The sequence below is a fragment of the Pavona decussata genome, unplaced genomic scaffold, assembly GCF_977016875.1.
Source record: "Pavona decussata unplaced genomic scaffold, jaPavDecu1.1 SCAFFOLD_125, whole genome shotgun sequence".
NCBI classification, from domain to species: Eukaryota; Metazoa; Cnidaria; class Anthozoa; order Scleractinia; family Agariciidae; genus Pavona; species Pavona decussata.
This window is the reverse complement of record NW_028145539.1, coordinates 410,001-437,429: the sequence shown is the minus strand read 5'-3', so window position 1 is coordinate 437,429 and position 27,429 is coordinate 410,001. Positions and strand designations below refer to the sequence as shown.

The window sequence follows — 27,429 nt, the reverse complement described above, 5'->3', positions numbered from 1 at the left end:
CCTTATTTTTGATTTTACTGCAATAAACTCACCAAATGTTCAGGTGCTTATTATTGCGTGTGATGAGAAGCCTGTCGGTGAGAATAATGCTGATGTTTGCATTCCAACACGAACCAACCAGTACCCAAGATATACACAACTTTGTGAAGTATGCCATTTCTTAAAGCCTTACCCTCAGAAAGCAAGTCAGTTATATTGGTCTTGCTTCCCAACGACTTCCAGTCACTTTTTCGGTTGGGCCTCTTAGTTTTCGTAAAAATAAGATGGGGTATTAGTATTCCAAATTAGGAAAGGTTATTACGAAATTCGAGACCCAACCGGAAAACGGACATATCAAGAAAAAAAGGGTCTTAGTTTTCACGGTCTTAGCTTTCGTGACAACCCAGTGTAGATAGCTTTTCCTACTGTAGACAGTGTAGCTGGCTGTTCTTATCGTAGATAGTGTAGATAGTTGTTTCTTTAGCTACTGTAGACAGTGTAGATAGTTGTTCCTAGTTATTGATACACTGTAATGATGCTTATATTATGATACACTTTAATACCCCTACTTAAAGTACCTACCCGGTTTGCGTTGAACGTTGGTGAGACGATATCCAAAATGGCGGCCGCAAGGGTCCTTGTTGCGGTTTAACAACTGTTTTAATTTTGAACGTTGAAAAGAATAAAACTTGAGGAATGGCCGTTAGTAGAAGAGAGCTGGAAGAGCTGAAGCCATGGGTAGAAGAAACTGTGAAACGACGCCTAGGATTTAACGAGAAAAGCGTCGTAAACGCTGCCCTGTATTGCGTTACAAACAACTTGGACAGAAGTTCATCTCGAGAGAAGCTGTCGTCGCTGTTGGATGATTTAGCTCCGCAGTTTGTGAGTGACCTGTTCGACAAGGTATCCCAGCTAAAAAGTAGTAAAAGTTCTGGCTCTGGTAAAAGTTCTCAATCTAAAAAACGAACACTAGAAGATGTATTTGGAGAAGATACTGGGGATGATCGCGGCGACTCGTCTCATCTTAAGAGCAAACGAAAGCAGAGTAGGTTTGACGCTTTAAAGGATGATAACATACCTTTACCACCAGCCATGCCTGAAACATCGGAGAGACCCACGCCACTTAGTAGCATCCAAATCAGTGAAATGGTGGCGAGTATGAAAAAACAAATTGAGGAGCGAAAGAAACAATTGAATGTGATCAGGCCGGTTCAGCCCACTACCCCTGCTGTACAACCAGTTCCAGTTACTGCACAGGTAAACTATACAAAAGACAAAAACAAGTATGTGTTTTAGTTATAAGTATATAAAAATGGGTGGGCCAGATTGAAGACCCAAGGTCTGGGACTTAATTTATGACCCCTTTGTCTAGTCATCACATTTTTTCGAGCAAAATTAGTATGAAGAAATGTTTTGGGAATACTTAGTGTGTGTAGTTGTTAAGTTTGCTGTGTTTAGTTGCTTAAGGTGGCCGAACACGGATTGCGTGCGCTTGTCTTTACAGATTCTGTTAGTGATGCTATTAAGCGCGCGCTAGGGTTGTGGTAAGCAAATCCCATCGATCCCTTGATTTTATACCAAATGGATCACAAAGGTGAGTTTTCCTCTTAAATAACTCAGTTTCTCGTTTGTGAATCCTTCTTCATTTATCACCGAACAAAGAAAGTGAGTTCACAAAGAGCTAAGCCTTTCGTCACGCTTTTCATCTGCTGAGAAGACCTTATTTAAAGCCACGCATGCGCATCTGACCAAAAAATGTGACTGGTTTAAATGGAAATGAACTGTTTTCTAAGGAACTGCTCGTTAGAATTTCGTGAAATTTGACAAAACAGTAGTTCTCGTAAAGCGTAACTCTCCTACAAATGAAAACCAAAATCTAACAGAGGGTCTCTTCATAAACCATTAAATTGCAAAACCGACATTTACAGGAGATCTCTCTGTTAAAATTACATGAAAGCAGCATCACTATGTCAGTATTTTGTGAGTTTTTCTGGATACAAAAAATGGAAAAAATCTAACGGGTGCATTTTCTAAAAATTAAGGAAAACCATGTGTACGGTTAATAGCTTGCTGCATTGCCATGGAAACAACACCTTGCTCAACAAGAAGTATCAAAATTTATTCCTTCTTAGTTAATCTTGCACCATGTTCATTTCAGGTACTCAGAAGTACGTAGTTTTCAAATAATGTTTACTAACACCTGTATCCTAGAAAACTGTGTTCGGCAACCTTAAATGCTAAGCCGTTTTTCCTTGAATTCAAGCTATTTCAGCCAAACTTTACTGACCTTTGGATTTTCAGTCTATGGCCAATAGTTTTCAATTTTATTATTATTATTATTATTATTATTGTTATTGTTATTGTTATTGTTATTATTATTATTATTATTATTATTATTATTGTTATTATTATTAATGCTTTAGAAATACACAGGCAAGTAAAAACTAATGACATGACGTCGCCGAAATGTTGGAACATTATATCGTTAGCTAATTTACTTGCCTGTGTATTGTTATTATTACAGTCAACTCTCTCGTAAGTGACCACCCTTGGGGCACGACAAAGTGGTCGCTTACGGGAGGTGGTCTCTTACGGGAAAGATCAACAAAATAAGCCTAATACTAGATTGATTAATTAATATTACCTTATCAGTTACAATTAGGCAAATAGTTACATTTTCTATGGAGACAATGACATTTCTATTCTATGTCTTAAGGAAAAGATTGAAACCACTGGCATATTTCAAGTTGAATAGCGCCTGGACAATCTATTCATTCTCCATGAAACTTGTTATAACATTTTAGAACAGACCACTGTTATTATCTGTCAGCAGTCGGGGGAAGGGTCATTAACCCATAACGCAGCGTGCCGGCCAAAACCGGCCGTGATTTTGGCCATCCTCGCGCTCTGCCCGCGTTAGGGTCCTACCCCTCCCTAGAAGAGATTTTCTGTCCCCTATTGTTCTCATTGCCTTCAGAAAGGACTGACCAATCAGAATCCACTTACTTTGCTCTCCCTGGTTTTGAAAACATTTCGCAGTTTTACAATCGTGTACAAAACTCTTTGAGAAAACCAAACACCAACAGCGCAAAAACCACTTGCTTACTATTTCTCTCTTGTTAATTCTACCACAGAACGTTCCTTCTCTCTCCCACTCCCTGCCCCTATGCAATGACAACCGAAAACAGATGTAGAAACCACTCACTTACTGTTTCTCTCTTCTTAATTCTACCACAGTTATTTCTCCCTCCCCCCCTCCCCCTTATGCAATGTTGATTTGGAAGGTGATGCTTGCCAGGAGACTGTTCGTGACCCAGAAAATAACATTTCGTGACCCAGAAAACAACATTGAGTTGGGGGGGGGGGGGGGGAACGGGAATGTGGTGGTTTCCTTGTTTACTAGTGAACCTGCTTGGAAGGGTAATGTTGTTAGAGATGTTGTCCACGTCGTACTCGTCGGTTAAGAAGACTCGGACCACGCGTTCTTGTTGTAAGGTAACCGTGGGTATTTGGGAAGTGGAAACATTGGAATGTACAGTGTAAGTTACGGCTTTCGGTCAGCCAAGTCCTATGGTACATATTTTCGCTTTGTGCATTGACGAAGTCAAGAAAGGTACTCTTTTTAGCCGTAGGTTAGGTGTGGCGCAAATAGCTTTAGCGTGATTTTCAGCAAAATGCTAGTTCCAAATGTGTGTTTTCCTTTCGGGGCGATAAAACCAACTAGTAGCATAAGGAACTTCAAGCAACGCTGTCACATTATTTCATTAACATGGTTGTAACTTTTCACTTAACCGTAAGGGAAAATAACTGCATTTCATACAAAGACCGGTCTCTTGAAAGCCAGTAAGGCCGTAAGTCACGCAGTGCATGACATAGAACTTGTTTTCTTTCAATGCGTAACAGTTCTCGCCCTCAGTTCTCGCTTATTCAAATCGTGTTGCAGGAAAGGAAATGGCTTGTTTCGAGATAAACTTTTCTCTCAATGAAAAAACGATTTCTTGCCCTTCTATTCTACCCGTTTTGATCACAGCAAAAGTGCGTCTTAGTACTTTGGCAACAGTTCTCGCCCATGTCGCAATAAAGAAACTAATTGAATTTTGAATTATTTTTACGTAATGGGGTGAGAACTGTTGGAAAATAGATTTCCTCTGTGAAACACCTTTAGGAAAGCATTTCAACATGGCGATCTAATGATAAACAAAGCATTTACACGCTGCCAAAGGTAAAACATTGCCAACGAACATATATAAATGACTTTCTAGTGGTGAGAACTGTGGCCGAGAACTGTGCGGACATTTTGATGACGTATGGTATCTGAGGTGCGTTTCTTACATTCCTGTCACGCACGTAGTAGTTTGTAACAATCAAATGAAAGTGTAACAGAATTCTTTTCGTTTCTCCCGCGAGAAAGACCGCTTTCGTGTGCCGTGGTTTAAAGACAACAAGTTCCTATTTAATACAAATATTAATACTCAATGCATTGTCCTTTTGGTCATCCATAGTGACTATAATGTTATCGATTTTTCTTTAGAAGATGGTAACAATTCCCAATGGCATTAATATGAAACACAAATCGGCGGAAAAAAATAGTGAACAATGTTTTTCAATCGAATTGAAGTTCACATGCAAAAATTCGGACAAATCTGAGCAAACTCGGAAAACGGGCTGAAATTCGACATAAGTCGGTTATGCTCCCAGCCCTTCAATTGTTGTTTTATCCAGGCGACTAGCGAGCGGACAGGTCAAATCATTATTCAGGCCACGGACTTTCTGCGAAAATTTAGAGTACTTCTTGATTGTGAATTTGTACTGAAATACTATTCTAATTGACCGATTCTTTGTACTCCGAACAGTTTTTGCGAAATATTTGAAAAACGTGCCCCGCACGGGTCGATAAATTAGCTTCGAGTTGGAGTTGTTGTTCCTTCAAATTGCTTGCGCGTCGCTCGTCTCGCATTTATAATTATACGCGTTTCTTTCTAAGGCGTAAGCAAAGACTTTTCTGAATAAATTTTTCATTTAGGAAAGCTTTCTGTGTGTTTTTCTTTCTATTTTCATTGAGAAAACGTGACAACTGTGTAATCTTGCGTAAACAAACACATGCTCTCGAGACGGATCAGATTTCATCCACGTGACGCGCGGATCAAATTTCATCGAAATTTCGGAAATTTTTACCTTCAAGTTTGTTTTTTGGAAAATTTTGAATTGGCAACTAGTGTATTTTATTCCATAATTAGTAATTTTAACTATCTTAGACTAAAGGGGCATTATTTTTTTTGCCCTGTAAGTTATGTATTTTTACTGCACATGAGGTAGGAAATAACCACTTTGCCAATTTTGCTGAATTTTGAAAAACCTCTGGAAACGGCTGGTGCGTAATGGGTTAAAAATTGAACTGTTGTCACTTCTGAGTAATGATTTACTAACAATCATATGTGATTATGTTGGGTGGTCGCTTACCGGAAACAGAAAACAAAAGAATATGTGTAATTTCTGGCTTTAAAAGTGGTCGCGGTCCCTTAAGAAATTTGAGTGCTGGTCGCTTACAAGAGAGCTCTTGAAACAGTATTTAACAGAGAAACAAAACGGTTATTTACGAAGTGGTCGTTCACAGGAGGTGGTCGCTATGAGAGAGTTGACTGTACTATTATTATTTTTTTTTTTTTAATTTTAAATGGAATTCGAATTTGTGAATGAATAGTGTTTTGATGAATTGATTGGATTTTTCGTAACAGCAGGTTGATTGTAAATAGGATTTTAAGTGAGGTTTTGTAATAAAGATTTTATTATTTAAAATTTATTATTGTTATTGTTATTATTACTATTACTATTGTAAAATTTAGAGAGACTAGAAAAGAGCGATAAAATTTTAGGAGGAAAAAAATATAGGCTCTATTCCTGCTGCTCACTCTGGTCTGGTTTTCATTTCCTGACAAGCAGCTGCTGATAATTATTGAGACAACCAGGAATGTTGTTTTTGGCCTCGTTGTAATAGCCAAGTTGGGATGCAAAAATACAAAAAAATGATCATTTGGTTATTAACATTTGTTGAGCTTATGTCCCATCAAGGAATTGAAGAGTTTTTGGCAAGACTAGAACAAATGCCTTTTTTTGCCTTGAAATCAGATAAGCTCAGTTTGACATTGAGACCAGTCATCATGTAACAAACTTAGTTGTATATTTAATTTCCAAGCAAATTGCTAAATAAACAAGAAATAGCTTACTACTTTCGTAGAAAACACAAGCAATCTACTCAAAGGAGATACCAATGATGATGTAAATCACAAACCACCGATGATGCTTAAATTAGTATTTCAAGAACAAATTGAAACCTTCATTTCTTGGGGAAGAGTATTTTCAAATTGGAGACAGGCACCATGTAAGGACCTATTTTTGCAGAAAAGTTTGTGTAAGCATCTCCAAAAATACCAGGCAGTCTTGCAGATTTGTTTGATTTCTTGGTAGAATTGAAGAACAGCTCCCATGAAAATCTTTTAGGCAACTGTTGCTAAACTGTTGGCCAACAATTTACCAACAACAGGTCTAAGGGTTCAATGGTTTAGCACTGGAACAGCCAGTATGCCACTCTTGGACCAGTCTGTGAACAGCCATGTTGGTTTGGACTTGTCAAAGATTGGGACACCTTCCTTGACCTCACTGATTTCTCAGAAAGTTTGAGAAAATTTTGACAACAACTTTTATTTTGCAAGAGTCACCTTTTTAAAAGCTTTCAATGCAGTGTTGGTGATTCCAGGGTCATTGTTCTTTTTTACTATATGTGTATATCTGATTAAAGCTGGTCTTTTACAGAATTGCAACACTGCCAGTGTGATATTTTAGCCAGCTTTCTTGTTACCTTCCAAGTAAAGCCATTTCTCATTTATTTTTTCAGCCAGTCCCCAGTTTACTACAACAACAGGAATTGATGAATGAAGCAATAGAAAAGGCAAAACGTGCTGCTGAACTGCAGGCAAAGATCCAAGCACAACTGGCTACCAAACCCAATCTGGTGAGAAGAGCTTTCATAAAAGTTTTAGAAAAATGGCACTCATACAATCACTAAACAGTGGAATTTCATTGTTTGGTTATTGTAGATTGTTGATTGAACCTCTCTTTTAACTTGACTGTTACACACTGTCTTGCACTACAGTACCTGTATGTCTGAATTACTAACTATACTGTCTTGAAGCTTGTTCTTCATTGCTGATTACACAATGTGCATGCAAAAAATAATGTCAGAATTATTAATATAAAACAATTACCTCATGGAAAAGTGCTTTATACAAATAATTTGACGCACAAATACAATTATTGTATTTGTGCGTTACTTAACAGCATAGTAAAACTCACTCAAGTCATTTTTTTGGGGGGAGGGGAGATGACTCAACTTGTAAATAAAACTGTTTAATGCTCAGTCTGCCCTTTAGCTCTCTGAAGGGCAATACTTGACATTACTTAATCTTCAACTGAATTTTCTTTATTTGGATATATTTTACTCACTAAGTTTGATTTTTTTTTTTTTTGTACAATCCTTCAGTTTTCCAATACAGGCCTCACAAGTGCTGGTGCAAACTTAATCAAGTCAGGTCTAATTTCTGTGACGGCTGTTAAAGAAGATGCATCTCACCCCAGAGCCCTGATCTTGGACCAGTCTGGCCGCACTGTTGATGCAGCAGGAAGAGCAATTCAGCTCACCAGCAGAATGCCGACACTAAAGGCAAACATCCGTGCCAAAAAAGCAGAACAGTTCAAGATTGAGAAGCCAACAGAAGACTTGAATGAAAGCAAATATTTTGATCCAAGAGTGGGGTGAGCAATGATTTTGTCAACTCTCTATTGTTGAGATCACACTGTTTAAAAAGTGCTCCAGATGACGTTTTGTTGTTTTTGTTGTTGTTGTTGTTGTTGTTGTTGCTGTTGTTTGTACAATGATCGTATTAGTAAGTCTTTTTTTATTATTTGTTCAAACTATTACAACTGTCAATATAATTTTGTAAGGTTTGAAGACCTGCACCCTTTGAACAAAAATGGTGTGAACCATGTTGTATTTTTTGTTTGTTTGTTTTAATTGTATATTGAGCAGACCTGAACCTCTGTTAGGATCACAGATGAAGGTTCAATATCTACACTTGCTTAGACTGCAAAACTGCAGTATTTTGCGTTTGTTCGAAATGCAAGATCTTGTCAAGTGAGAGGTCTGGAGTGAGGGTGGAAATGTAGAGTGAGACTGGGGAGAGACCCTAAAAATACGACTCCACTTTGCATTTTCGAATTTCCTGTTCCTCCAGCAACGGGAAATTCCCAATGGCTGAATTCTGACATGAGATGTCAAATCAAGTTTATAACACCTCATCAGAGATATTCGATGCCATGTCAAGTTATACAAGTTTTTCGCGGACAATGGAGGACGTTGATTCCGATCTGCTCTGGAAAGAATTGGGATTTGTTTTAAAATCCAAGTAGAAGGAAGCTGCTGAGTCATTCCTTGAAGGAAAGGATGTTTCTTGTGTGCTGCCAACGGGCTTTGGTAAAAGCCTTATTATTTTATCAACTGTTTGTTTTGGCGAAGAATAAATTAGATCAAGGAATACAGAATGGCCAACAATCATTGTCATCTGTTTGCTGAAAAGCATAACGGAAGAGCAGATACCGGCTGTTTGCGAACTTCGTTTTGACTGTGAGACGCTAACTGCTATTCGGGAGATCACCACTTGAACAGCCTTGGACAAAACATTTAGGACTTCCTTCATTTTAAAGAGAATATTGACAACAGCCTTCCAATCCTTTCAATGTGTAACATACTTCACCAAATTTCCTTGGTCGCTTCCATCATATATGACCGACTTCTTAGAGAAAACCAAAGTTTCAGCGGCTCTGTTCCGCTGCGGAGTTATGTTTTCAATGCGAGGAAGATCGACAGGAATATTTTCCTTCTCACCTAATGCGGTGGAGTTCTCAATTGATTGACACCTCGACGCCATTTTTTGACCCCCAGGTCAGAACGAATTCGTTATATGGAAAACTAACAGTCATTTTTTCTCTCGCCTCACACGCCCTGCAGGTGAGGTAGGCTCGCGCTTCACGGGCGAGAATTCACGCATCCACAAGAAAAAAACGACTGTTTTGCAGTCTAACAATTGAAGGGGTGCCTGGAAAAAAGCCCTTAGTGACTTCTGATAAATAGCTAGATTCTCCTTCCAAATTTCATTGTATTCGCTTGTGAAACAAAAGGAGAATTTGACCTTACATCAAAAGTCACCTAGGGCCTTATTCCACGCACCCCTTCTATTGCTTGATTATATTGAAAAATTAACAGTGCCCATCATGTTAAATTTACTGCAACGAAAATGAGAATGAACAACAGATTGATAAAGCCGGGGTTGCTTACCACTAATATTGTAAACCTATTGAAAACCAAAGTTTCAGCGGCTCTGTTCCGCTGCGGAGTTATGTTTTCAATACCAGGAAGATCGACAGGAATATTTTCCTCTCACCTAATGCGGTGGAGTTCTCACTTGATTGACACCTCGACGCCATTTTTTGACCCCCAGGTCAAAACGAATTCGTTATATGGAAAACTAACAGTCATTTTTTCTCTCGCCTCACACGCCCTACGGGTGAGGTAGGCTCGCGCTTCACGGGCGAGAATTCACGCATCCACAAGAAAAAAACGACTGTTTTGCAGTCTAACAATTGAAGGGGTGCCTGGAAAAAAGCCCTCAGTGACTTCTGATAAATAGCTAGATTCTCCTTCCAAATTTCATTGTATTCGCTTGTGAAACAAAAGGAGAATTTGACCTTACATCAAAAGTCACCTAGGGCCTTATTCCATGCACCCCTTCAATTGCTTGATCATATTGAAAAATTAACAGTGCCCATCATGTTAAATTTACTGCAACGAAAATGAGAATGAACAACAGACTGATAAAGCCGGGGTTGCTTACCATTAATATTGGAAACCTAACCTGAAGATTCCAGACATGTTTGATTGGAAATTAATATGAGTCATTTGTATTGAGATGAAAGATAGAAATTTCATTTTAAAAAATTTCCAACAGCGTAGGATGGTAGCATATTCTGTGTTATTTATTTTTTTGAGACTGAGAGATAATATTTTACTGTATTTACCTTACTAAAAACAACATTAACCATAATGTACAATGCAGCATTCTCCATCCCAGTATTTAAAAATTAATTCACATGAAGTCCGCACTTCGGTTTAATCATTTGAGAGCATGTGCAGCTCATCAAATTGAGATCCTCAAAATCTCCAATATCCTCTTTGTTGGCGGTCAAGTGTTCATTGGGCTATTTCTTTTTATTTTCAAACTCCAAAAACGTGCATTTTAATTGAAGGAGAAGAGAAACTTAAATGAACCACAAGATTGCATCACTCCAATCAGCAAAGTTAAGCCCTGCTCTTTAGGGTTATGAGTTGTATGGGTGACCTTCAGGAACCATGTACTAGACTTCTTCGCAATTTTTTTTTATGAAGTAGAGAGTGCTTATTGACTGATTTCTTTACTTTTCAATCCTTGGTTTTTAAAATGCTTCACGTATCACTCACATGTTTGAACGTTAAATGCGCAGTTCCATGTGTCAAAGTAAACTTTTGGAAAATATCTGTCTTAAAGAGGAAGTTGTTTCAGTAAGTGGAAGGATTTAGCAGACAACACCTCTACTAACTGGTTACTTAGAAACAATTATTCATTGCATTGATCACTCATTCATTATAATAAAATTTCGATATAACGCGCGCGCTGATTGGTTGAAACAGCGTGCTTTATCAGAGTACAGATGCACGGAGCAACGGTGTCACGCCATCAACCCGTTTGGGAAATTCCTGGACTTCTCTCTCGGTTTTATTTATTTATTATTATTATAATTTTTCAATCCAGACGTCTTTTATAACCTAGAAAACGTAAACGAGCTGGACATAGACCATCCTGTGCGCATACAAGGTAAAAAAACAGTACAAATAACACAGTGATTGAAAGTGAAGTTTCCGAAGAAGTTAGCGTCTAAAACACAGAGCCAAGTAGTAATATAAACAAACCAAGATTTGCAAACATGTCAACCGACGAAATGGTCGGAATTACATGGAAGGGAGAGACGATAAACACCAAAGATAGCATAAAATGGACAGCTCAAGAGGTAGGCAGAAACACTCGACTACGTCTCGTGTTTCCCCCTACATTTCTTTCGTGCTCTAGCCGCTTCCTGCGTGCTTTACAACGGAACAGAGCGCAGTCAAGGCTTCTTTATTTGTTAATTATGATAATTCATTCATGGTACATCTACAATTCACGAATTAAAAATGTACTATAATTGAAGATTTCAAAGCATCTCCCTCCTTCTTTACCATTCTTTGAGGCCACATGGAAAAGTTTGGTTTTATTTTTCAACCAGATCTAAATAGCTAGGTTTATAATGACTTTGACTCTGCTTTTTACGCTGTATACCTTCTCTACCTTTTTTAGTATCAAATCAGCACAACGAAACAAGAGAGGATTTAAGTTTCACGAAAAAGGAAAGTTTCAGCAAATAGCTCAGAGAATACGAGCCAAGGTATGAATGCATGATTTGTCATCAGTCATGTTTTGATATCTTTGTGAATTTATCCATGTCTGGTTCGCACATGTTTGTGACATAAGCAAGTCATGACATGAGACACACTGGACTTAAGTTTTCATCTAACAGTCCTAGGGGGTTATCAAGCAGCTGTTGCACCCCATCCCCACCCACATCAACCCCTTGCACCAAGAAACAAACGAATCTGTATGACAAAGGGTGCAACTAAATCTTATAAACATTGAAACTTGACAAGTCAGCTAAATCCTATCCCCTTGCTTTTAATGTTATTTATTCGTAGACAAATTTAGATGTTTTTGTTGGCCTTTATGAATTCCACCTTTTTCCAAACCGGTACTCCTTTGACATGAAAAACATTGTACCCCTCTATCATACCTCAAATATATGCCAAGGACAAGAATGTCCCCTGTGTGATTGATACAGCAGAACTGATAATACATCTTACCTCTTACCAGGAATTTTCCTATTTATTTTAATTACTTGAATTTAATATCAACCACTTCAGCTCACTATTTTGGAACCATTTGCTTAAAAAGCTTTTGCCTGCCCTGTTGATGTTGTATTCAGTCGCACATGCATTCATCATTGGGTCTTTGTGCTCTACAACAGTCTACCATACAGGTAGAAGCAGTCCACTCTAAGGAAAGCAAGATGGAAGAAAGACTGTGTGGCTTTATCTTTTGTTTTGTTTGTGTGAAAACCAGATGTCAGTGAACAAAAAATAGTGAGGTACAAAAAAGATAAAATTAACAATGGGTGTTACTGGTGATGATCATTAAACCTGTAGGTTATCAGTAAAGGCTAAGAGGTGATAAATGTCATGGTTAATCCACAGAGCTTGTGAAAATGTCACTCTAATTTTATAACTTTGCTTTAACTCAAATGTTATATTGTATTCATTGTTTCAGGTACAATTAGACAAACTTCAGAAAGAGATTGCAGCGGTAGCAAAGAAAACTGGCATTTCATCAGCAACTAAACTTGCACTGATCACTCCTAAAGAGGCTCAAGAGGACACTGTTCCAGATGTTGAATGGTGGGATGCAAATATCCTACCCAGCAGAAAATACATTCATTTGCAGTCTGAATACACAGAGGAGACTATTGCTGGAGTGACGGCATTAGTAGAACACCCCATACAGAAACACCCTGCTGGTAAGATATTCATGTATCAAACGTCTTCCCTTGTTAGTTAAAAGCTCTTGTTTCAGTGCTTTTTGACTGAGAGGAGAAAATTGTACACTCAATCTGAAGTTGTCCTGATTAATTTTACTCCCAGATGTTTATAAATGCATGTATGGCCCTTGTAGTTTTTATTTATTTATTTATTTTTTATTTATTTATTACGCGGGATGCCCTGAAGGGGCATACCGTGTCTAAAAATGGGTTGATTTCTTTTTCCTCATAGCCACAAATCTGTACGTTAATTTATTCATTAAACCCTCCCCTCTCCTACTCGGGATGTATTGTTCTGATTGTCTTCAACAACAGCAGGCCAATCAAAATCCATTCTTGTCGCTAATATCATGAGGGAGGGGACCCACTCACCCCTACCTGTGTGACGTCAACGCATCATTTGATATATTTATTAAAAACGGATTAAATTTGTGGCACCATATTGTTAACATGTTGTGGACTCAAGTGTGCCGTTTTCAAAGGGAAATTTCACCATTTTGAAGCGGTAAATCGAAAGAATAACTTCTAAGAAGCACTCGGCATCTAAAACGGTGGAAATTGGAGAGTTCCTGGCGAAGGAATCGTGCTTTCTTTGACAGTCTTAGACCACGATTGCAGACAGAAAAGAGGTCATTGAGAAGCTTACGTTATCGCAATGGAATTCCCACAATTTCCCTTGAAACCCTGAGTAGGGTAACACAAGGGAAACAACGTAACACGATCTTCGTGACTCAAACTACATGTATTCCATTAGCAAGGATTGTTTTATAAATCTGCGAAACATACAGTTGGAATAAATGAATCAGCTACAGCATCACGCGTAATGCCAGTATAGCAGGCATCTTGTTTATTTATTTATTTATTTATTTATTTTATATTTTTATTTTATTTTTTTATTGTTTGCCACCAAATATAATTTACAAAATTGGAAAGAAATAAATGAAAATGGCGAGGAAGCCCAAAGAAACCCTTATAATGCATGGGGTTGTTAAATTACAATGTAAAGATTAATAGCATGGCAGTGGCAAGATAGGTTAAAATAATTAATAACCATTAGTAATAATATCCAATAATGAAAGGGAAAGAAAATGGGGAATGGGGAAAGGTAGAAATTAAAGTAGAAAGGTATTTCTTCAACTTGGTTTTAAAAATTGCAACATTTGTTGAATTTTGAATATCTGGGCTGAGCTGTCAGTTTTCAAATCAAAATGTTTTCCCCCACAATTTATGTGTAAGGTAGTGAATATTCACTTTGTATTGACTGGGCACGAGGGGGTTCTGCACAATATTGGCAGAAGGTTGTGACAGAACAAACCCCGCGTCACTTGGTGTGTACAAAAATGGCAGCCGACCAATTTTTCATAGTACAGTCCCAAGTAAACAAGATTAACAAGAAGTTTATTACGTGCCGTCAGTTGATCACAAAACTATTGCTACTATCTGATGTTATGCTACTGAAATGTCAGAGGAAGAACTTCCCATGTTCAGTTTTTTAAGAACAAAAAAATGAAATTTCACTAAATGGCATTAAAAGATCTTAAAAGCAGAGAATCAACTACATAACAATAGAAGAGACTAAATAAACAAATGGAAAAATTCCAAACAGAAATTAAAGCAATTTTTCTTCTGTTGGCGTACACTCAATGTACAGTCTTTTTAACTCGTGAATGCGCGTAGCGCAATGAACGAGTTATAGCGATAGCTGGCTGTTGACTTGGTTGGTTGGTCGTTCGGTTCTGTGGTTAACTTTCGGGCGTGCGCAGTGAATAAGTTTTAAATTCAATTAGTGAAAAAAACACGTGAACATTTTTTGTTCACGGCGCATCAGGAAATTCTTATTCAATATGTAGAGAATAATTTGACGATCATTTACTGCAAGAATGGAGATTTTTCGTTCAATCTAAGCAAAGTTACAAGTTTTTTCAGTTTTTCAGAAAGTCCAGGGTCGTAAACTCAATTAGTGAAAAAAAAAGCGTGAAAATTTTTTTCACGACGCATCAGAATTCTCTCATTCATTCTGTAGAGAATAATTTGACATTCATTTTAGTGTAAGAATGGAGATTTTTCGTTGAATCTGAGCAAAGTTATAGGTTTTTTCGTTTTTTTCCACGAAATGCGGTGTTAAGAATTGAAAATAATTGAATTTACAAATAATTGAATTAAAAAATAATTTAATTTAAAAGTAATTGTCGGCATGGACTTTGAATAAACAAGACGCTTTTTAGAGCTTTTACCTTTAGCACTGGTGGCCTTATTTATTGTAGGCCTCACCGATTTTTTAACCCATACTCCCTTCGCGATTGAACTAACTGAATCATTTTAGTCAGAAAGAATGCGTGAGAAAGCGGAAAGTGCCATGTCACGCATCAGTGACGTCGTAAACAAAATGACGCAAATTTCTGGTGAAATGAACACTTTAAGACGTGGTCAGCTTTCATAGAGGTTTCAAAGGGAAAAAATGTTTCATTTGCGCAATTTACAACTGGTAATTTATGGGAAAGCAACAGGATGCGGTTGATAAATAATTCTTATTTAGCAAGAGCTTGTCATATTTCATTATTTTTACTTGAGGATTGTGTGGACTGAACTCCAAAGGAAAAATTTCACGCATTTATGTCGGGCATGAAATGTAATGTCCTCAATGAACCACAAGTTCACAAAATGCCATATTGAATTCAATAATCTTCAATGAGTGGGAATTGGTCATTTTAAGCAGTCAACAAATGAATGGCATACTGGGTAGTTTAGCTGCAAAAAAAACTGTCACTCTTTTCATCTACTACTGTAAAGGAACTTCTCTTGTTACTCGGGCCATAAGGCAGCTCGAGTTAAGTTTTCGGTCGCATTATCAAATTTTTTTTTATTTTTTTGGTCACGATGGGCTGAGGGATAAGCCTTCGGGCCATGAGTTAAGTTCTCTGTCTCTATAACTTGGCACCTCATGGCCGGACTACAAAGAATGCGACCGACAACGTAACTCATGACACCAAGTCTTATACGTTAATCGATAGATACAGAGATATAGTGAAGCAGTAAGTAACTACCAGATAAAATTGCATTATTTGCAGCACGAGTAAAATACAGGAGAAAACATTTGTTAGGTAGAATACCTTGTGCTTAATACCGGGATGCATTAATTCCCGGGCTTTAATCCTTACGTTTTCACCTTTGATTTGGAGACAGAAACCATTTGTACTTTGATTATGTTTCAATACGAACTGAGAGTCATATAAATATCTGTATGACCCCAAGCATTGATGACGCTAACAGCAATTTCTGGTATGATCGTTGTGCATGTGAAGGCCACATTCAATACGCTTACGCTTTCTACCAAATCTTGTGGTGATCACTGGTATTGTATTAAAACCCAAACTTTTGCAAGCATTTTTCGTCACCATTGTTCAAGTCCGGATATTTACAGGTTTGGACAGAAATGAGTAGTCATTACGAATTTCCGAGATACTTCTCTCTATGAATGCTAAAGTCTTAATATTTTTAGTCATTTGACCCGGGTCACATGAACAGATGCAAAGAAACGTAAATTATCTGTTAATGTGTCTATTTTTATAGTGTCTTTTGTGCATGACAAATGTCGTTTTTCCCTGTATTTCATTGTGACTGCAAGAAATGCAATTCTATCTGGTAGTTACTTATTGCCTCACTATCTCTCTGTATCTATCGATTTGGGGGAATTAACGATGCTGGAGGTTATCACTGCCAAAAGATTGTAAGCTTATGCTCCACGCAGTCAAATATGGCCTGAGTATAAGCTGGAAACAGCTTCTTGTTTGTATAGGTCCAAGCCAAGTTTAGTTCTGTTTGTGATTAAATTTAGCAAACAAATCAACTATTTTGACTCCCATGCAGCTTGAAAAAATACTTCAACTTTGCTTAATGAACTCTAATGCCAACATCACATAAAAATATAATGCATCAAATATCTAGTGATAATTCTTGAAGAAATTCATCAGGCTAGATAAGTGAACAGTCGATTTAAATGTTCTTACAACATAGCCAGTCTTATATTAATGTCTTATTAATGCTGACAGTTTCGATGACTGTCAGCCATCTTTATCAAAACTTGAAAAGCATGAAAAGTGTCAGAAGCCTTAAATAGGCTTTTGAAGGTGTTGATTATTGCGATAAATGCGCAAAGTCACTCTGTAGACGCCCGCCAAAAAGGCTGGAGTGGTGTACAAAATACCATGCAGCCAATGCGAAAAGGTATGTATCGGTGAAACAGGGAGACAACAGGGAACCAGGATCACAGAACACAGAAAGGAAGCAGAAAAGATCTCTAACAGAAATTTCACAAGAACCACCTGCAGAGCTTCTACCAATGAACATCATAAATCAGCCATAGCAGACCATGTCTGTCAGAAGAATCATATTATGAATTGGGAAGCAAGTGAAATAGTTGAGCAGGACAGCGACAAGTTGAAGCGATGGATTAAAGAAAGCATATGTATTAGATCGAACACTCCTACTATGAACAGGGACGAGGGAGCCTATCAGCTTTCTCCCATATGGACACAAGTGATCTTCACCCCCAAACCAGGGGGAAGCGGGCGTCTACAGAGTGACTTTGCGCATTTATCGCAATAATCAACACCTTCAAAAGCCTATTTAAGGCTGCTGACACTTTTTATGCTTTTCAAGTTTTGATAAAGATGGCTGACAGTCATCGAAACTGTCAGCATTAATAAGACATTAATATAAGACTGGCTATGTTGTAAGAACATTTAAATCGATCTAGTGACAATGCATAATGCTAAAAAGTGAAAACTACAAATACAGTTAAACATGTTACAAATATTGTTATGCTAATAATGAAATCAATGAGAAACTCATATTGAAAATAAGATGTAACTAATAATACAAAAAAGTCATAAGCTTATAGCAGCCTGTGCCAGTTAGTCCATGCTTAAATTATAAAGATAAAGTAGACAATTTTCTGTGAGTATTGCTTAACTGGTTCGAGAGTGTCCACCTTTCATACAATAAGACCGATTCATGTAGTATTTACTGTAATATTATCTATTTGATTAATTTTCTTTGTTTAGCTGAGCCTAAAGAAGCACCATCTCTTCCCATCATGTTGACAAAGAAAGAAAGAAAAAAGATCCGCACCCAGCGACGACGAGAGATAGAGAAAGAAAAGCAGGAGAAGATCAGACTTGGATTAGAACCACCTCCACCCCCAAAAGGTGGGTTTTTTCTTGTTGCTTAATTTTTTGTGGAAAGCAACTGTCTCCATTTTTCTTATTCTTATTTTGACCCATGCATTAAGTCAAAGTTAATTGTAGGATAAACTGATGTCAATGAACCTTGAGATAAGGCCAAGCTGTGTATCAATGTGTTGCAGGACTATCAAAGCACCTCCTTGTTCTATTGTCACACAATGTACAGCATTACAAAGAGGTCCTGTATGATAAAGTAACGGAAGACATCTCGTTCAAAGTACTAATAGAACAAGGAACAATAATTACCAGTTTACTATAAAGTATCCTTCTTTCTAAGCAAGATCCAGCATAGCTTTGTTTCTTTTATGCTTATTATTCCACATCACATGTTCATCATGCCTGTATGCTCCCTTAAATGCCATGCACCACTTTTCCTAAGCCAATTCTTTCTGGGCTTTGGTTCATTCACAACCGTACATTTTCCCTCCCACCCTCCCCTGCGATTGGAACCTTTGTCGTGCTCTTTAATCCTCACTACCTTAGTACCTATAAGTCCATTTTTTTTTTTTTTTTTTTTTTGGGGGGGGGGGGGGGGGGTGTTAAGAGGCATTTGTATCGCTATATATACAAATCAGTATCAACAGATGCCTTTGGATGTTCCCTTAGTTCCCTGTGACTAGGGTAAATGGGCCTCACCTTACTGGTGACTGATCAGGACCTCTGTCCAAGGTGGTTACCCCTGATAACACCTGATCTTGTCTCCCCCCAGGAGAGCTCCTTGCCTGGTCCCCCATACCCCTTGATTAGTGTACTTTCCTGCCACCCAAATTTGCCCATTTCTGTCTGGTCGCGCCCTTTATATTGAAAAAGCTTCATTGAAAGAGTTGATTTATTTGTATTTACCCATGCTGGCAAATTTCTGACCATCGCAGTGCCCGATTAGTATGCTGTTTAAACTTCTAGTGCTCCACATAGGATAAGTGAGAAGAACTCAATCACTAGTACTTGAACTGTAGGGCTGGAAATAATTTTTCTTGTTTAACAGGACATGTATCCCTACAGAACTTCACTTTGTTTGGGCATATTATAAGATTGTTCACTATTTCAAATTTTACTCAAGTCATGGGAAGCATCATTTGTGGCAAATTAAAATGTTTTTTTTTTTTTTTTTGTAATGATAAGTCATATGCCACATGCATGTCATCAGACAGTTCAAAATGGTTCAAATATCATTTGTTTGGAGTTAAAGCCAAGTAATTTATCCACGCATCTGTGTCACTTTTGATATTGTAGTTAAAATCTCCAATTTGATGAGAGTTCTTGGAAATGAAGCAATCCAAGATCCAACCAAAGTGGAAGCACACGTGCGAGCACAGATGGCGCAGAGACAGAAGTAAGTGTTCAGTTTATCCAGTGGAAAGAATATAGGAGTCCTGAGGTAGTGGGCTACTTTGTTCTTAATTATTATAGCACCAGGAGCTCAAGCTAACATTAAGATCAGTAACCATATCTCTCTTGTTTGCATATGAAAACTTTATCCATGCCAGGCATTTTTTATTATTTCATTTACACTTTGGTAAAAGTTGCCATAAATAACTTTGGCGATCATGTAAGAAGGAAACTCAGATGAGGTCAAACTCTTGATTTGCAACATTCAAACCATTTAAATGTTTGCTGTTCATTGTGCAAAGAGATTTGTTCAGTTTTACTAGCTTCCTAATAATAAATTGAGAGACACAATGCTCTTTTGCCTTAACAACAATTCTTTCAAGGTTGATGAAAGTTAGGATGGATTTATTGGCATACATATAGTGCAGGAAGAGCATTGGCTGTGAAAAGCACCTGATCTTGTGAAAAACAAGCAGACACTTATAATGAGATTCACATGGGCAACTGATACCATGGGTGTGTCAGATTGTTTGGGGGTTATTTTTGTTTAAATGAAATAAATACATTTGTGCTGTACATGCAATGTACTTCACAAATACTGATTAAAATTTTTGCCTAAAAAAAAAAATTACAGAAAATTTGATGGGTCCACGACCATCAAACTTAGAGAAGAGGTATGTTTTTTGGAAGTGACTTCTTAAAGTTAGCCAGGTTATTCAATTTATGAATACTGTATGGGGGTCATTCTAGGTGCACAATCCAAAAAACTCTGTCACCATACTGGTGTATGTTCTATGATGCACTTAAAGTTCTTGAGTTGAAGACCTTAAAGATCTCAAAGATATATCAGCAAATCAGTCAAGTAACCTAGAAATCACCTACTCTGATATCAGCATGACTAGTGCATTAATAGAAGAAAGACAAAAAAGCCAGTTTTATCATTTTTTTTTTCTCCTGGCTGTTTATGTATTTGTAGCGTTTGAAGTGTATTTGTTGCATTACCAAGTAAACTCTTGCTTTGTTGGGAGGCACTGTTTGTGCTGATCTCAATGTTAGCTTGGACTGCCAGTTGTTATGTTAGTTGTGGAGAGCATGCTGTCACCTTCTGTGTGGAATTTTTGCTTTGCCAACCTTAACTGATTAGCTGTGTTGGTACCACACTAACAACACAGTCAACAGTGCGACAAAGTTTGCAAGTCATGCTAAAGCTCTTAGAGGAACGTTTGTGAAGTACATTGTAGAAGTTAAAGCTGGAAGATTCACTTTGGGATAATTCCTTTTAACAACTTCAATAACCTTTTTGTGCCTATATTTTGCAGGGCCCATGAAGCTGCTAACGCTGCTAGAAAACTAACCCCAGAAGCACGACGTGAAAAAACAATCCGTAAACTAAAGGAGGACACTTCCCTTGGTGTACATGTAGCTGTGTTTAGAGTAACAGAGTTGAAAAACCCACAGAGAAAATACAAAGTGGACATCAACGCACAGCAGCTTTACTTGACAGGTGTGTTAAGGATCCCATATCCACTCTTATGAAACAAGATCACAGTTACCCAGCACAAATTTCACGGAATTTACTGCAACTTATCAAAACCCCAAATTTTGGAATTCCCTTCCTGCAGAATTCAAAAATAGATCCTATCTCTACTAGTTATTTCTTTATTTTATTTTATTTTTTTCTTTTAGATATTTTTCTATTTCCACTTGCATTTAATCTACTTTTAATTTAGATTACCTCTGTATATATTCTTAAACTGTTCATTTTACCCTTGGTAGTTTTTTATTAAGATCTGCCATACTCTTTTTTCCTTATGTAAATAACTGATACACTAGTCTGAAAGTTATCTTTTCAGGCTGCCCTGCCACCACGTTATTCTTGTAAATGTTTAGTGGTGAACGGTTTCATTCAATAAAATAAGAATGTTACTTACAAGCATTGAGGGTGCACTCAATAGTGATCAGGTTTAGGTACTCATTAGGTGCACTTGGCCGTTCAGTTTGACTTGTGTGTGTGGGTTTTTTTTTTTTATCACTTAGGTTGTGCTGTTCTCTATAAAGATGTCAATCTTGTGATAGTCGAGGGAGGTCCAAAAGCAATTAAGAAGTTTAAGCGTCTAATGTTGCAGCGAATCAAATGGGCAGATGGAAAGGAATCTGATGATGATAATGATGAGGAATCAGCCAGCAAAAAGGCAGCACCGTGTGTACTTGTCTGGGAGGTGACTATGAAACATTTGTCATTCCTCTTCGCTTGTTATGACTCTGGCTCCATCTTGTGTGATTTTAAGGAGTAAAATAGCATTTTTTTTTATCTTTGCGGAACTCTGGCTGGAACTGGCTGCTGTAAACTGGATAACCGTCGACCTTACAACACAATACCGTAAAATAAAAATTTCTTTATTTACTCTCGGCAGCGTTTATAGCACAAGGTGTTAGTGGGATTGAGCATTAATCTTCACAAACAAATTATTTAAATTGAACATAACAGGATTAAAAAGACAACTGCCTTGACGCAAACCAGCTACCTATTTACAAGCGTAGCCGAGGAGTTGAACTCAGGACAGCGGGACGTGAACCCGGGACCTCTGGATTTCAATACATACAAATTAGCACGCATAAATAAAATTACTACAACAGTCATGTACTGACTCACTGATGACACTGACGGGCACAGAACATTTTCAATGTCGTATTTCAGCTTCTCGTGGGAAAACAGTAAACGAGACCTGTAACATTACTATTACAGTCAATCCACATCGCGCGTGACCAGTATTTTTTGAAATTTGAGCGGAAGTTTGAAATTTACATGCCAGTTTTGGACATCGCAACGAGATTTCAGAGTTCCCGTAGAACTTTCCCTAGTTTGTTGACGATATTGGCTAATTTGCATATTTTAAAAACTTGAATATCTCTGGAACAAAAAGAGATATTTGAAAATAGTAAACAGCATTCTTCTTCTCGTACAGACTACTTGTTTATGTTTTAAAATGGCTTAGATTTGAAAGACGCGAATTTCGTCATAGTAGCACTTTAAGTATTTAAAAATAACAGTTGTTTCCCAAGTATTTTCAATCTTTTTTCTTTTCTTTTTTTCCCTTTTTTTCCAGTTAATGCGTCTTTTTCGGAAAGATTTCCAGAGAAATGTTCAACATTCCATTCAAATGCCGGACATTACAAAGAGGAATGGGCCCTTTCCAGCTAACGGTCACATGGTACAAAATTCACCTTTCTGAAGAGCAAGTTGTGCACCTAAACAAAGCGGCTTTATCCAGTCACACTGAATTTTCGTTTTTTTTTGGATGTCCCAGTGCGTTGCTTGCTCTCCAACATGGTGGATTTTGTACCATGTGACCGCTAGCCTCGAAGGGCCCATTCGAATGTTCATTTCATTTTCGGAACTACTGGTCACGTGTGACGTAGGCTGACTGTAATTAACAACAAACAGTGGGATAGAAAGACAGGAAAACATGTTTTTACCATCGCATTGGATAATAAACAGTGTTGCAACTCTCCTGATGATTGTTGTTTCCTTTGTACACAGGGCACCAACAAAGAAAGGAACTTCAGCGACTGGAAGTTTAAACTATGTCCAATGCAATCGACTGCAAGAGAACACCTTAAGAAATATGGAGTGGAACATTACTGGGACCTGGCTCTAAGTGAGTCACTCCTGGAAAATGCAGATGATTGAATCCCTATTTGTTGTTCTTCTATTTGTAACTGCCAATGAAGGTAAACATGCTCAACCGTGACGGGGACTGACTGCGAGGAATCAAGTGTTATTCTCAAGAGTTAGCACCAGTACTATATTGTAAAGGGTGCGTGACACCAGTAGGATACTTGGCTACATAGTAACGCCTCTGATCAGTACACCATAGGCTACTGACTTGTTCAATAGACCTTGTTCCAGCATGGCTTCCATTTTAAAATTCTTTTGTTGGTATTCAAATTAGCCGTTCTTTCCTCGTTCTTAAGCTCAAAAACGAGGCAACGAGGCAAAAATGGCCTCGTTTGAATGCAGGCAAAATAATAGTAAAATGGAAGGCATTTTTGGAATAAGGTTTATTTTATTTAACAAATGATTTGAGACTGTTCATTTTATTTGTCACTGGAAACCCACCAAAGCTCTTAAGCGATTTATTTTTTTTCAAACCTCTTCACTTTCAAATGATCAAATCATCTGTCAAGTCGCGTACGATTAAAACCGCATAAAAATCTGAACCGGTTCGCGTAACTGTACCTGTTTTTCAATTAAACTGTATTTTCAAAGATAACTGTGTTTGCCTTGTTATTTTTAGTTAGCATAATTACAGTCGAACCTGTATCAAGCGATCACCCTCGGCTAATGGCTAAGTGACGGCTTGATACAGGTTGCACAGAATACAAGTCAAACACAATAAAAACGACATTTTATATAACATTTGATAACTTAGTGTACAGTTTATACACAAAAGCCCTCACAAAATCACTTACTTGGTTAAGAAACTGCAGCGATAAAATGGTATGACAAAAGAGAACTTGGTATAGAAACGGACTCATAGAACATTAACGCCAAGATCCTACAGTCAGTATTGTAGGTCGTTAGAATTTAACTGCCTGGTAGGCTGTTTTTTACCATTTTTGAGTGGTTTCCTGTTACAAGGTGACCGTTTAAAACAGGTAAAGACAATAGAAACAGTTCGTTGCGATTTTGTAAAGGGTGACCGCGCCCGCTTAACAGAGGTGACCGTTTAATAGAGGTCAAAATTACAGTAATTAAGGGACGTAAATTTCGGGACTTGACGACTGACCGCTTAATACAGGTTCGGCTATATTTTTGTATGTTTTCGTTGTGTTTGGTGTTTCTGACTTCTTACCAATCACTGACTGAGAGTCAAGTTTCCAATCAATACAACTTTCCTCCTTTTAATAGTATTACGTACAAAGATATATTTTACAATACTGTTTGCATTAATGCAACTCAGCTAGAAATTTTTACAATGTAAACTAAAAAATTTTGTTGGTGAATAGTTGTGTTTCCGCACAGATATGAAATAGTGTGCGCCTCCTCTCTGAAAACGCTAGCATGTAACTGCAGGCGATCGCCGCAGGCTAACCTGTGCTAAGAGCTATTTAGATGTCCAAATGTGGATATAGATTAAATTATGTAGTCATTGTCCTTCTGTTTATATCTGTTCAACATGGCGACATCATGTGTATAAGATGCAAGAAAACAAATGTTCCGAAGAACATCATATTCGGAAAAGACAAAGCTGAGCCCGCAGACACAGGAGGTTTCTTTTCATAGTAGTCATAGTAACAAGGCTTCAGCTTGTGATGTATGGTGCCTGTACTTTGTAGTTTGCAGTGACCAAGTCCTTCATGAAGAGTACTTATAAACCTTCCCTCACTGCTGTAGCCAAGTCCGTACTCGAACGATTTGCAGCTATATGGAAGATAGAAGGAAATAATAACGCGTCAACAAAACGGATCATCTATGCTCAGCATATCTTACAAAAATTCACTTTAAAATTTTTTGTCACCATGGGACAAAATCTGAACAATCAAAAGATTCCAGACTCTTAAATATCTCCTGTATCTGAAATACATTGTTTGATATCGTAGGTCATGTGTGTGGGGACGTGCGGGTATTTTTGTCGCTATTTTGAGATCCACATCGGTACGACATTAAAGATTTGTTCTTCAGTTACAGTTTTATTACAAACCATGACAAAACTTTCAACCAGTTAAGGTGAGTTATGAAGCATTACTGTACCTTGAAATACCTCTACACTTGGCAGCACAAAATTCTAGGCTGACATTAGCGTGAATCGAAAGATTCTTGTGATCTTCCATAGACAGACATTTGTTCTTTTCCAAAGCAAAGCCTTTTGGATCTGAAAGACAGAAAGTTGTTGTGAGTTTCAAGGAATGCGCAGTCTTCATTTGTGTGATGAATGTGATAAACTGTAAGGCCCTACCATCTCTTTCATTTTCTATATTCAGTTGTTCACTCTCTTTCTCTGTACTAAATTAAGTTTTATTTCTGAATCTCTCAAATAAAGTCAAATTGAACTCAGTGAAGAAGTGTTGTCTCTTTTCTTGTCGTTTATAACCCTGCATTGTGTAAACAAACAGTCCTTTCACGGAAGTCTCCGTGCGAGTTTTTCCAATTTCTCGGTAACCAAGTTTTCTTCGAACGAAATACAAGGGTAGAAACGACGAGAAAGACACAACACTACTTCACTGTGACTTTATTTGAGAGAAATTAAACTTGATTAAGTCAAACGGCATTCTCAGGCATATTAAGGCATGGCCAAAAGCCTCATTTGCATAATATCAGAAAACAATCATAATATCTCGTGGATTGAACAAAGAAACGTCAAACTTGGCAGTCTTATGAAACCTGATGACCTTAACTGATTCTTGCTTTTAAGTGTGGAACATTTTGGTCACGTGACCATTAAATGATGATTAACGTCTAAAATCTTTAAAGTAAAATGGGGTATATAAAACAAACTATAATCAAACCTTTTCGGGTGTCATACTATTACGCTATGAAAGTTCATTATTAATTAGCCTTGTGTGGTGGTACCTGTCATTCCTATCAGAAGTTATTAAGTCATTTCTAATGTCACGTGACCTATTTCCCTTAATTGCAGGACTGCTATTTAATGTGGACACGCAAACAAGGCTAATTCATTTCAAGCCCTTATCATGTAAAAGTATGACACCAAAGGAGATTAAATACTATTTCATTTTATATACCCCATTTGGCTTAGAAGATCTTTAACAATCAATGATCATTTACAGGTCACGTGACCAAAATGCTTATCACTTTGAAGCAAAAATCAGTTAAGGTCTTCAAGTTTTATATAACTACCAAGTTTGACAGTTTTTTGTTTCATGTACGAAATGTTATGATTGTTTTCTATTTTTTATGCAAATGACGCTTTTGGCCATGCCTTAACATGAGAAATCTTGAGACGATCACCAATGCTGAGGTGTATTCATGTTGTGATCTGTTCTGTTACTTACTGTTACAAGTTCGTCCGTCCCAGAGTCCTGTGCAGTCACAAATGAAAAAACTGCCATCCACGTGACATTTGCTGTTGTATTTACATGGGCTGGACACACATTCGTCTGCATCTGAGTGATAATGGCAACCAGAATATCATTTATTATTCAACACATTGTAACACTGTCAAAATTTGGTCATGTTGCACTGCATATTTGTCGTCCATAGTCAACGGATATCCTGCGATAGGAAAATAAAGATAGTCTCCAGGTTTCTGCAATAAAACTGTGCTTTGTTATCAATGTGTTGAATAATAAAACAATCCAGAGAATATCCCCTGATTATAGCCAACTCGGCCTACGACCTCTTCAGCTAATGGCGCTTTCCATTTGTTTTTTGCTTGTTTGTTTGTTTGTTTTTTCATTCAAAGACGAAACTCACTAGCTGCGAAAGGCAAAACCAAACTAAGAACCTGTGCTCTAGATCACGTGCAATCTAATTCGGGAATCATTTGAGTAATTTTGAATCGTTGCTTAATTTTGTGATTCTAACTGTAAGTAATTGTCAAATCCCTCAGATTAAATGGTGATGACTTACAAGTTTCCACGGTGGTCAAATGAGACCGTTCTCCTTCTTTGTCAGCCGTTGATGCTGTCATCCATATTATGTATTTTGTTTTCGCAGTCAGCCTCGTGAGAATTCCTTTTGAACCGCTTTTGAACACTCGTTTCATCTCCCTACTCTGGTAAATAACAATGATGTTAGTGTTAAACCCCGTTTGTTCTTGATGATACAAAAAAAACGCAGAATTACTTTTTTCTTGGCTTTGACGCTCGTAAATTTAAGACATGTTTCTGTGGCATGAAGTGAATGAAGCGATCAATGACTCTTTATAATGTCCCTGCATGGGTACTAGCTCAGCTCTTATCATCCCAAGCACCAAGTTATGGTCTTAGTGAATTTTTCCTTGTAGTGTATGGTAAAAATCGTGCATGTTTAATTTACTTCTCCTCCACAGATGACGTAACATACCCAAACTTTGGGGAGAGAATTTCATTAAATTTCACGAAAATTTGTTTGTTTTTCTTTTTATACAGCGATCCCGACGTCTGT

General features: G+C 37.6%; 2 protein-coding genes across 2 annotated transcripts in view; one reads left to right on the top strand and one right to left on the bottom strand.

The window, feature by feature from the left end:
- Positions 1-552: 552 nt before the first annotated feature.
- On the top strand, positions 553-23,593 carry LOC146469264 (U4/U6 small nuclear ribonucleoprotein Prp3-like). The gene is made up of 10 exons (XM_085123512.1): positions 553-1,236; positions 6,872-6,988; positions 7,517-7,788; positions 11,460-11,547; positions 12,480-12,726; positions 17,811-17,954; positions 19,224-19,323; positions 20,639-20,823; positions 21,357-21,538; positions 22,861-23,593. The coding sequence occupies exons 1-10, from the start codon at positions 676-678 to the stop codon at positions 23,008-23,010; spliced, it is 2,046 nt and encodes a 681-aa protein (XP_084979638.1). The 5' UTR covers positions 553-675; the 3' UTR covers positions 23,011-23,593.
- Positions 23,594-24,197: 604 nt separating this feature from the next.
- The window catches only part of LOC146469263 (uncharacterized), an 8,500-nt gene continuing 5,268 nt past the window's right edge, over positions 24,198-27,429 (bottom strand). Inside the window, exons 5-8 of the mRNA XM_085123515.1 lie at positions 26,914-27,058; positions 26,337-26,447; positions 25,075-25,195; positions 24,198-24,744 (exon numbers count right to left, since the gene is read on the bottom strand). Of these exons, the coding sequence (XP_084979641.1) occupies positions 24,495-24,744; positions 25,075-25,195; positions 26,337-26,447; positions 26,914-27,058 (627 nt within the window). The 3' untranslated portion in view covers positions 24,198-24,494. The remainder of the gene's footprint in view (positions 24,745-25,074; positions 25,196-26,336; positions 26,448-26,913; positions 27,059-27,429) is intronic.